Source organism: Notolepis coatsorum (genome assembly GCF_963971535.1).
Source record: "Notolepis coatsorum genome assembly, chromosome: 11".
Taxonomy (NCBI): domain Eukaryota; kingdom Metazoa; phylum Chordata; class Actinopteri; order Aulopiformes; family Paralepididae; genus Notolepis; species Notolepis coatsorum.
Window position 1 is genome coordinate 83,009,474 of NC_140175.1, and position 11,572 is coordinate 83,021,045.

General features: G+C 41.1%; 1 protein-coding gene across 3 annotated transcripts in view; it reads right to left on the reverse strand.

Annotated features, from left to right (window-relative positions):
* lmnl3 (lamin L3) overlaps nucleotides 1–11,317 on the reverse strand; it is a gene marked incomplete at its 5' end in the record, with an annotated part of 47,051 nt that extends 35,734 nt beyond the window's left edge. For all 3 annotated transcript variants that reach the window (XM_084324763.1, XM_084324761.1, XM_084324762.1), the window contains one exon: nucleotides 10,917–11,317. In XM_084324763.1, the coding sequence (XP_084180889.1) occupies nucleotides 10,917–11,317 (401 nt within the window). The remainder of the gene's footprint in view (nucleotides 1–10,916) is intronic.
* Between the last annotated feature and the right edge of the window lie 255 nt (nucleotides 11,318–11,572).

Genomic DNA, 11,572 nt, shown 5'->3' on the forward strand with positions numbered 1-11,572 from the left:
TTATTAGACACAGAAACATATGGTCAAGCTTTGCACGTGACGCGTTGCACTCTCTTCCAATTAGTCTCGACCGGGACGATAAATTGGGAATTTTCTCTGCAGTTAATCTGTAATGTACATATTCGCGTTGACATTGTGAGGAGCCAGCGATGCTGGTCGGATCTGTCCGCTTCCTGCTCTGTTGCGTGTGTCTGTGTGAGCGTGCAGTAGCGACGCCCACAAAGCACTGAAAGCAAGGCTTCTCTTGGTAACGTCATTCGGTGCAACGCGCCAGTCAATTTAACATGCATATTTTACACAAACGTTTCTGTGCGCGACAGATTTCAGATGTGCGCGGGAGCGTTTTGCCATGTGCGCGCACCACCTTCTTGAGATCAAGTGGACAGAGAATCTAAGCAAATTAATAAAGGGAAGATGATTAAACAGAAGGTTTTGTAGATAGTCATAAATTATAATCCATTTGAACTATACATTAGACATTGATCTTGACCTTATTATGGCCAAATCATACATCTATCAGGAAAAGGCTCCTCTTTCCAATGGCAGTGTTAAATCTGGATTTAGTCATTTCCTCACTGTTTTACGATAAGAGATAGAATTAGCATTTTTTCCCTGATAAATTCCTATTTTCGGTAAATCTTAAAAACATCGGTAAACAAACATAGTGCTGAAAATATACACTTTGATAGGGTTATGGTCTTTACTCTTGGCTACATTTGAAAAAGAAAACATTAATTAATACAATCTGTATTGATCGATTTATGATTAAAAACAGCAGGGTCCCCCACTCCCCCAATTGGCGGACCCTACAGCTTAACAGGTCAAGTATAGTCCAACATAGGTACATTTAAAGTGAGCTACTTTAAGACTGACAAGTCACCCATAAGAAAATAACGTGAACATTGACTTTCATCACAGTATACTCTGTACCATGCATGTATCCAACAATCCATCCATTCATACAACACACACACTGCCTCTATCAATGCAAATAAAAAAACGATAAAATTATTGTAAAAGGTCTGTATAATATAAGTATTCACAAGTCTGTATCACTTGAACTTTAAAAGCCTAACATTACATTATTATTGCCCTGGGTCAAGCTAATCACACCTGGGAGTGGCTGCTCACCTGTTGCACATTGAGGTAATCAATGGACAAGGGTTAAATCTGCCACACAGACACACTTTCCATCTGCTCTGGCTTGCGCACCTCTTCTTCAATAAACTGATCTGCAGTTAGTTTGTACAAATAAAGACATTCTTCTTCTTCTACCATCTCTGCCTGTGTCAGAGAGCCCTGTAGAAAGACACTTTGGTTGGGTGAAACACCATTTTTCAGTGGGTGCACAATAAATGGCAACATACAAATGTAATATAATGTAAATAAATAGTCAAATAATTAAATCAATATAACTCAATGTGATAAAAGAATGCCAGCTAGTTGTTAAGTGTGTATGTTGCATAGCACCATTGCAGTGCACGCAGCCAGGAGGGCCTATTTTATTTTGAACATCATTATTTACTAATAAAAACTATTTGAATTGAAGATACTTGTTAAGTTTTATAAAAACAATAGCTCACTTCAGGCTGTAACATATGGTTATTATATCACAACTAAGGGGGTGTCTTAGCTGTGATATAATAACCATAGTACCATGACCTGTTGTGAGCTATTATAGAATGGGTAGCTCGAATCAAGCAATCCGATTGGTTCATAGCTGTGGTATAATGAGTGTATACCCACAGCTACGATTCTAATTCCCTTTCACAAGGACTTCACGTCTTGAGCCAAATAATGAAATCAATATAGCCTGTGATGAAAAAAAGAATGCAAGCTAGTTAGTGTGTATGTTGGATAGCAACCACCTCACAGTGCAGGCAGCCAGGAGGGCCTAGTTTAAATTAAGTAAGTGCGTCTTACTTTCATATTGCCATAGCCTATTTGATCATCTGCTTTGTGTCGGACCGAACTACGCCTCTTAGCTGAGATATAATATAACCATATACCACGGACTGCCATGAGCTAATGCTTCATTTTAAAATGTATTAACATAGTGCTGTGGTGATTGAGGATTGTGTTAGTAAATGTAGTTCTGTGGTGATTTGTGTTCGTATGTATTAACATGCTCCTGTGGTGATTGTGCTAGTATTAGGGGTGTAACGGTACACAAAAACCACGGTACGGGTACGGTACGTACCTCGGTTTTGAAGTCAAGGTTCGGTACGGGTTTTCGGTACAGTGGGGGAAAGTTTGGCTTTCCATGTTCCACTCAGGGGTGATGTAGTCTGCAGTAACTAATTGTATTTGTAGGGCTGTCAACGAATATTCTATATTGAAATTAAAATTAATAATCTACTTGTATAAAAAAGAAATTAAATTACATTAGTTTGTGAAAAAAACAGCCCCTGGTGATGTTTTGAGATGATCTGATACCATTTTTTCCTTCCCGATCCGATACCTAAGCTTTGGGTATCGGCCGATACCGATCCGATACCAGTGCATACATTTAAAAGGAGATATGCATTATAAATGGCTTTTTTCTGTGTTTAGCATGGTTTTATAGTAATACGGGTTAGTATCAATGGGTCTGTGTCTCTAATTACCATATTGACTCATCAGTCTAGTCTCGAGTTCACGAGATCCTTCCTCACTCAACTAAGCTGTTCTGATTTGACGGTTTTGCCGACGTTAATATAGCACTGATTTGCAGTAACACCCCCTCTATGGTTGTAGTGCAGTGTAACCCGACACTTCCTCAAACGGGTTTTCACAGGCAGAGAACGAGCGCGCAAGCGAGAGAGAGAGACGGCGGGAGGGACTGCAGAAGTGTGTGTAAATGTGTGTGCGCCATCTCTCTCCCTCGTCGGGGACACGCACACACAAACTTGACTGCGTGTGTGTCGGGGACGTAGGCATAGTGTAACCCAACACTTCCTCAAACGGGGTTTGACAGGCAGAGAACGAGCGAGGAGAGGGAGGGAGAGAGAGATAGAGAGGGAGAGAGAGACGGCGGGAGGGACTGCAGAAGTGTGTAAATGTGTGTGCGCCATCTCTCTCCCTAGTCGGGGACACACACACAAACACAACTGCGTGTGTGTCGGGACCAGTGATGCCACAGATTACTTGTAAAAGTAATCCGATTACTGATTACTCCTTTAAAAAGTAATCTAAGTTACTTTACTGATTACTTGATTATCAGAGTAACTTAGTTACTTTGAAAGTAACTAGGTTACGAAGTCGTCGTCGTTCCCAACAGTTTTTTTTTAAACGCTTTATTGAAAGTGCATAAATTGTTTTTAACTTGTTTCTCTGCACATAACGTAAATTGTTAAACTAGTGCTTCAGCTTCTGTACCATCAAGTATGGTAAAGCAACAGTCTATGATGCTCACAGCATTAGAGCAGCCAGCCAGTGGTTTTACAAAACCAGTGTATCACATCTAACAAATGCAGGCTGAACTATTCAATTATATCAACTGTAACTATTAAATTGTTTTTATAAATGTCTCTCTATAAACATACAATCAGTCTCTCTTTAACATGTAAATTAACTGTAAATCTGGCAAATAAGAGCTTTTGCTCTGCCACCATCAACCCTCCTGTACCTAGTCGAAGCGTCGGCTAGTGTTGTGATTCCAGATGCTTTCAATGCAATTGGATGTGCTGTTTTTAGCGGTAGACAGTATTTTGTTTCCTCCGCCGTGAAGTAGTGACTGAGGCTACGTTTAGACAAGCGTTTTGGGGTGGAATTCTGAACAGAAACCGCAAAAGTCATCTTGCGGTTTCACTTTTAATTTTGCCAAGCGTTTTGGGGTGGAATTCTCCAACGACGGAGCCCTGCTGTCACACGATTGGCGCATATGTCACATGACGTGCTGTGAAGACCCGCCCTACTCTGCCTCTGATTCGCAGACTGTGGATGGGGAATGTGATTGGACAAAAGCAGAGTCACTCACAGACAGAGGGACCAGTCACGCCGCGGGACACATTCTTGTATTTAACCCTTTCACTGGCACACCACGTCACTCCCAAAAGAAAAACAGCTCAAAATTTATTTTTGACTGTCGAAAACGAAATAAAATACTGCATTCCGCCTGCATTATGAATTTATGATGAGATAGTAACGAAATAGTAATGCACAGCCACTTGGACAAGTAACTGCAATCAGATTACTGGCTTTTAAAGATTAACGCGTTAGATTACTATTTTCGGGGAAAAGTAATCAGATTACAATAACGCGTTACTTAGTAACGCGTTACTGGCATCACTGGTCGGGACGCATCTCTCCTCTCTCCCTCGTCGGAACATTACACACAAACTTGACTGAGTGTGTGTCGGGGACACATCTCTCCTCTCTCTCCCCCTCTCCCTCTCCCTCTCTCGTTCTCTCTCTCGCATGTATCACGCTGTGTGGGTGAGTGTCACTGAAAGCGCTTATGGGCGGAACCCATCCAATAACAGGCTGAAATCCTGAGGCTGGAAAATGATGCTTTTGAGTACTCCATTAGAAATATAAAACAATGATTTATTTTTTTAAATAAACCTTACAGATGTGTTCAATAGACTCACAGGAATTGTGTAAAGTTGCCCAAATAGTGCAAGGAATAGCAATGCATGTCCCATGTGGGCGGCTACGTGGCGTAGTGGGCAAGGCGCTCGCCACGAATGACGGAGACGCTGGGCTTGCCTGTTCGAGCCCAGCGCTCCACATTGCTTTCAGTTTAGTTGCTTTCAGTTTAGCTGGTCGTTCATACTAATACACATTGGCCGTATTAGGGGGTGGGAAACTGATGGGTGGGGATCGGGCGTTGTGGACAGCGACTCCTACAGGTCGGTTGGTGCGCCTGCGCAGTAGAATCAGGAAGTGTCGGGGGCAGCGTGAGCCTCCCACGCGTTACTCCTCGCCACTGAGAGATCGAGCTGCGCAGGTGAAAAGATGCGACTGCTGTTACCCCAATTACCGGAGGGGACTTGTGCTATGTATGACTTAGTCCACATTGTAGACGGCTTGTGGGAGGCAAGAAACAGCGTTCGTGACAGGGGAGGGTTGAATTGGATGATACGAAATTGGGATGGGAGAAAAATATAGAAAATGGGAGAAAAAGTGGATAAAAAAAAAGCAATGCATGTCCCATAAAAAAAAATATATATATATATATATAGATATTATATAACATTTTAAATGTTTCTCTTTTTTTTACAGCTACAGATACCGTTTTATATATACTGTTTTTTAGTAATAACTAGAAAGTAATGTATTTATTCAACAACAGGTGATTGTATAGATTAGTATCATTAATAATTGACAACTATGCTCAATGAGTTCACCCACGGAACGGTTGTTGGGACAGTGGTTCCGCACGGACATTATACGTTGTTGCACTTCTCCCGTTCAGTTAGCTAGTAGCAGAGGCTCTGGCTAGTAGTAGCGTGTATGTTGTGATTTTCGATGCAAAATAAATATTCAACATTCTCTTTTGAGACTCCGCATCAGACTCTTATCCTTTGGCACTAAAAGCTAAACATAGTCACCGGTATGGCTGTCCGCAACATGTCATTAATTGCGAGCCTGTGTGCGAGAGTTCGATCAGTGATGACACTTAGGTTAGCCACGTTAACGTGAGATAGATGGAAAGACTAACGTTACTGGTGAAAAAGTGATTTACCTTGGAATACTCCTTTGCCAACTTGCTGTACTTTGCTTGCAGGTCTGCAGCCATTATTGCTGGATTATGAATAGTCACAACTTTAGGTAACGTTAAGCTAAAACAGCGAACACATCAGAGCTCCCCCACCGCTCTGTCGGGTGGATGGCATTTAAGAAAGTATCTGCTGTTAAAATGACAAACAGCATTGACACACTTTAATTCACGTCGTTGTTGATAAATTACGCCATGGTATCGGAGCATAGAATTCAAGTGTACTCGCCGATACCAGCATTTTAGGCTGTACCGGAGGCATTTCCGATACTGGTATCTGAACAACTCTATAGTTAACATACCGTTGTATTCGTTCGGTACACAGTAGGGGTGTAACGATGCATCGATGCTAATGTGACGATTCAACGGCATCTATTTGAAAATGTTATAATCGAAGAAAAAAAAAATATATATATATATATATATTTTTTTTTTTTTTTTTTTTGTGAATCAGTTCCCCCATTTGTGTATTCAACATTTTTGGGGGAATTAACTGATAGAAAATGTCAGAATCAAAGTCAAATGAAGAGATTTCATGATGCATTGAATCGTTGCCTGAAGAATCGTAATCGAATCGAATCGTTGTGAGGTCGAATTGTTACACCCCTAGTACACAGCCGTTTGGTACGGTACACACTGAAACGGTTCGGTACATATACGTTTACACCCCTAGTTAGTATGTATCAACAGTGCTGTGGTGATTGTGTTAGTATGTTAACACAGTGCTGTGGTGATTGTATTAGTATGTATTAACACAGTGCTGTGGTGATTGTATTAGTATGTATTAACACTGTGCTGTGGTGATTGTATTAGTATGTTAACACAGTGCTGTGGTGATTGTATTAGTATGTATTAACAGTGCTGTGGTGATTGTATTAGTATGTATTAACACAGTGCTGTGGTGATTGTATTAGTATGTATTAACACTGTGCTGTGGTGATTGCGTTAGTATGTATTAACAGTGCTGTGGTGATTATGTTAGTATGTATTAACAGTGCTGTGGTGATTATGTTAATACTAACACTAGGGGTGTAACGATGCATCGATTAATCAAAATGCATCGATTCTAATGTGACGATTCAACTGCATCGATTTGAAAAAGTTAAAATCGATTATAATTTAAATCAGTCGTGCCCAACCAGTCGATCGCGATCGACCGGTAGATCGCGCGCTGGTTTCAAGTAGACCGCAAGATTATTTTGGAAAATCATTTAATTTGATTTGGAGGGGAGGACAACACACGTTCGAGCAGTCCTGTGTATAACAGGCAGTCGGCAGCCTGAGCCAATCGATACAGTCTACATTCCGTACAGCGAGCTTCACCCATAGGGATGCAAATTGATGCCTTTGTTTTCATGGAGTGGCATGAGTGGGTCGGGCCCATCACCTGGCAGGTACAGTATAAACATGGCTCCGAGACCAGCCTTGAGTCACTCGAAACTGCAAGATGAATGGAACACCACCAGCTAAAAAGTGGTTCATTCAGAGGACGCTACTTTTCAACAACGCAAGCAAGACTTCACTGCCGCCAGAGCCAGGACCCTCCGACGAGCTGCCGCCGCCAGGAGCAGCTCCAACGCCGCCTCCGACGAGCTGCCGGCGCCAGGGAGCAGCTCCAACGCCGCCTCCGACGAGCTGCCGGATAGCACCAGCGTCAGCGCCGCAAGCAGAACCGGAGCAGCCAAAAGACCAAAAACATATAATTTCCATGAAGAGTGGGAAGAGGCTTACTTTTGTTTATTTCAACGCAAAGTCTGATTTGCAAACAAACCGTGGCTGTGCCGAAAAAGGGTAATTTGGAGCGGCATTATACAACGATGCACAAGAAACACTGCACGCAACTTTCCTCACATGCAAGCAGAACTTCAACGTCAGGGTGAGGACACCGCACAGTTTGATTGCACACATTATGAGGAGCGCAAAGCATCTGGTCAGAGTTTGATAAGCGCTTCACAGACTTTAATACTTGAACCTGTTGCAAGCTACATGTGTTTTCCATTTGGAACTGTAGATGTGGATGACATCACATCCAAAGTGGCCACACTGTTTAATCTGGACAGCCATGCTGTGGAGAACGAGATCCTCACACTTCAAACTGACATTGAGATTAAAGCCAGCGCAACACAAGGGATGAAGGCAGAGTTCTGGGAGCTACTGCTGCCTGAGAAGTACCCCAACCTCAGGAGATGTGCCATGATGAACTTAACAGCATTTTTTGGATCAACCTACCTGTGTGAGTCTGGTTTCTCTCACATGAAGAGATCATCAAGTCCAAGTACAGAACCACATTGACAGATGACCATCTTGTGGACTGCCTGAGGCTTGCAACCAGCTCCTACAACCCAGACTTTGAAAAACTAGCTACCTCTTCCCAGTGCCAGCGTTCTCACTAAGAGACATTTAATAAAAAAATAAAAAAAACAAGATAAGGAGAACTATCAGTGACTGTTGACAAGACCTTTTTGTGGAATTGTTTTTTGATTGTATTCCATTTTGCAATGTGACAGCTCTGTTTACACATCATTACTATTCCCTTTTAATTGTACATCTATTTTTGTTTTGATTGTATTGTTCCACTTTTGCTTTGGCAATGTAAACACATGTTTTCTCATGCCCATTGAACTGAGTGTGTGTGTGTTGTCAGTGTGTATGCACAGTGTGAAATAAACGCGAGAAGTTACAGTTACAGTCTTGTCATTCTTGTAATTCCTACACTACACTGTTACAATGATATATAAAATAGCATATTATATTATATACCCATTCAATATGCACATGACAGAAAATATTATATGCCATATAATATTTTCTGTCATGTGCATATTGAATGGGTAATACTTTTTACTACTAATACTAGCCTTATGCACCGTATGACACTGTGAATATATTTTTCAGTTAGTTAGAATCTAACTAAAAAATATATTCACAGTGTCATAAGGTGCATAAGGCTAGTATTAGTAGTAATAGTATTACCCATTCAATATGCACATGACAGAAAATATTATATGGCATATATTTTCTGTCATATGTTGAATGAATATTACTCAATACTATTACTACTAATACTAGCCTTATGCACCTTATGACACTGAATATATTTTTCAGTTAGTTAGATAGTCAATTATATTGACCTATTTGTTTACACTGCTTGTGTTGTTTTTACTACCTGTACCCCCTTCCCCCATGCTGCTATTATGCCTGAATTTCCCCAAGGGGATCAATAAAGGAATATCTTATCTTAGCCGAGAGTAGGACAAATTTGGGCTGGTAGCTCTCGGCTAGGTGGCAAATTAAAAAGTAGATCTTGGTTCAAAAAAGGTTGGGCACCCCTGATCTAAATTAATCGAAATAAAAAAATACATTTTATAATATTCTTTTATGTTTTTTTTGTGTGTGTATTGTTTTTATTGACCTATAGTCCATTCATGCTGAGTGAATCAGTTCCCCCAGCCACATTTGTGTATTCAACATTTGTTGGGGAATTAACTGATGAAAATTAATCGAATCGTGGTCAAATGAAGAGATTTCATGATGCATTGAATCGTCGCCTGAATAATCGTATTCTAAATTAATTGTTGTGAGGTTGCATCGTTACACCCCTAATTAACACAGTGCTGTGGTGATTGTATTAACACAGTGCTGTGGTGATTATGTTAGTATGTACTAACATGGTGCTGTGGTGATTATGTTAGCATGTACTAACATGGTGCTGTGGTGATTATGTTAGTATGTACTAACAGTGCTGTGGTGATTATGTTAGTATGTACTAACAGTGCTGTGGTGATTATGTTAGTATGTACTAACAGTGCTGTGGTGATTATGTTAGTATGTATTAACATGGTGCCGTCTGTGCAGCTGTGGTGATTATGCTATGTATTAACACAGTGCTGTGGTGATTATGTTAGTATGTATTAACACAGTGCTGTGGTGATTATGTTAGTATGTATTAACAGTGCTGTGGTGATTATGTTAGTATGTATTAACAGTGCTGTGGTGATTATGTTAGTATGTATTAACAGTGCTGTGGTGATTATGTTAGTATGTATTAACAGTGCTGTGGTGATTATGTTAGTATGTATTAACAGTGCTGTGGTGATTATGTTAGTATTAACACAGTGCTGTGGTGATTATGTTAGTATGTATTAACAGTGCTGTGGTGATTATGTTAGTATGTATTAACAGTGCTGTGGTGATTATGTTAGTATGTATTAACAGTGCTGTGGTGATTATGTTAGTGTATTAACACAGTGCTGTGGTGATTATGTTAGTGTATTTAACAGTGCTGTGGTGATTATGTTAGTGTATTTAACAGTGCTGTGGTGATTATGTTAGTATGTATTAACAGTGCTGTGGTGATTATGTTAGTATGTATATTAACAGTGCTGTGGTGATTATGTTAGTATGTATATTAACAGTGCTGTGGTGATTATGTTAGTATGTATTAACAGTACTGTGGTGATTATGTTAGTATGTATTAACAGTGCTGTGGTGATTATGTTAGTATGTATTAACAGTGCTGTGGTGATTATGTTAGTATGTACACAGTGCTGTGGTGATTATGTTAGTATGTATTAACAGTGCTGTGGTGATTATGTTAGTATGTATTAACAGTGCTGTGGTGATTATGTTAGTATGTATTAACAGTGCTGTGGTGATTATGTTAGTATGAATTAACAGTGCTGTGGTGATTATGTTAGTATGTATTAACAGTGCTGTGGTGATTATGTTAGTATGTATTAACAGTGCTGTGGTGATTATGTTAGTATGTACACAGTGCTGTGGTGATTTTGAGGGGGACATGGGCATGTTTTCTGGTTCAAAACTGCTGACACCACAGTGGCATGGAGCTCATTTTGTAAAAGGTCACAAAGTCATGAATGGAGAGGTTGGGGTTTTGTCTGACAGATTTAAGCCTAACCCTTGATTCTCAGTAGCTATGGAATTGATTGAAAACTTTATTAACAGATTGCAGAATGGGTACAGTACAGTTCAATACATACAATTGTTAAGGGGATGCAGACGCAGACCAGAGAAAGACTTTAGTCTTGTTTACATCAGGGTCCCCCATTTTCAATTAATCATAATTGAATAACAACAACAAAGAAATTGAGCGTTTAAGACATGTTTAGGGTCTATTAACAGGTGAATTGTGCCAATAGGTGGCCTTACTGGCCTATTACTTCACCACAGGCAAACCCCAAAAAAGACATCTAACCTAGTTTGTAGTTTCCTGTGGTCCTCGGAGATGCGCCCATAGTCGATCTGCAAGCGGGCCCGTTCAATCCCCAGTTCGTCCAGTGTTTTCCGGGTGTCGCACAGCTCCACCTCGTACAGCCGCCGGACGTTGCCCATCTCCATGCTCTTAGACTCCTCGCTCTCCTCGAGGAGATGCAGCATGGATGACTTGTCATTTTCCAGCCTGCGGACGCGCTCGATGTAGTTGGCGAGGCGGTCGTTGAGGTGTTGAAGGTCTTCCTTCTCCTGGATGCGGGACAAGCGCGTCGGGCTCGTCCCGGCAGGGGTAGCAGCCCCGGCGGCTGTGGTGGGGCTGCGCCTGGCTGTGGAGCGGGTCGAGCGGCCGGCGGTCGCGGCTGGGGTGGAGGTAGCAGAAGCCATGGCGATTTACTGGGCTAGTAGGGCTACACCTGCTCGTTGCAGGTAATACTAGTCAAGTCAAAACAACGTGTTATTACAAAACTTGGCCCGGGTCAGTTGCATCAAAATCACGGTGCGCAAATAACGGTAGCCGGTAGGTAAATAATCAGCAGGCAATACCAAGTTAATGATTATCATATTTTTCAAACTGGATCATATCGACTCAATGTGCCACGATTCTAAAATAAACAACAACAAATAAATTGAGCGTTTTCA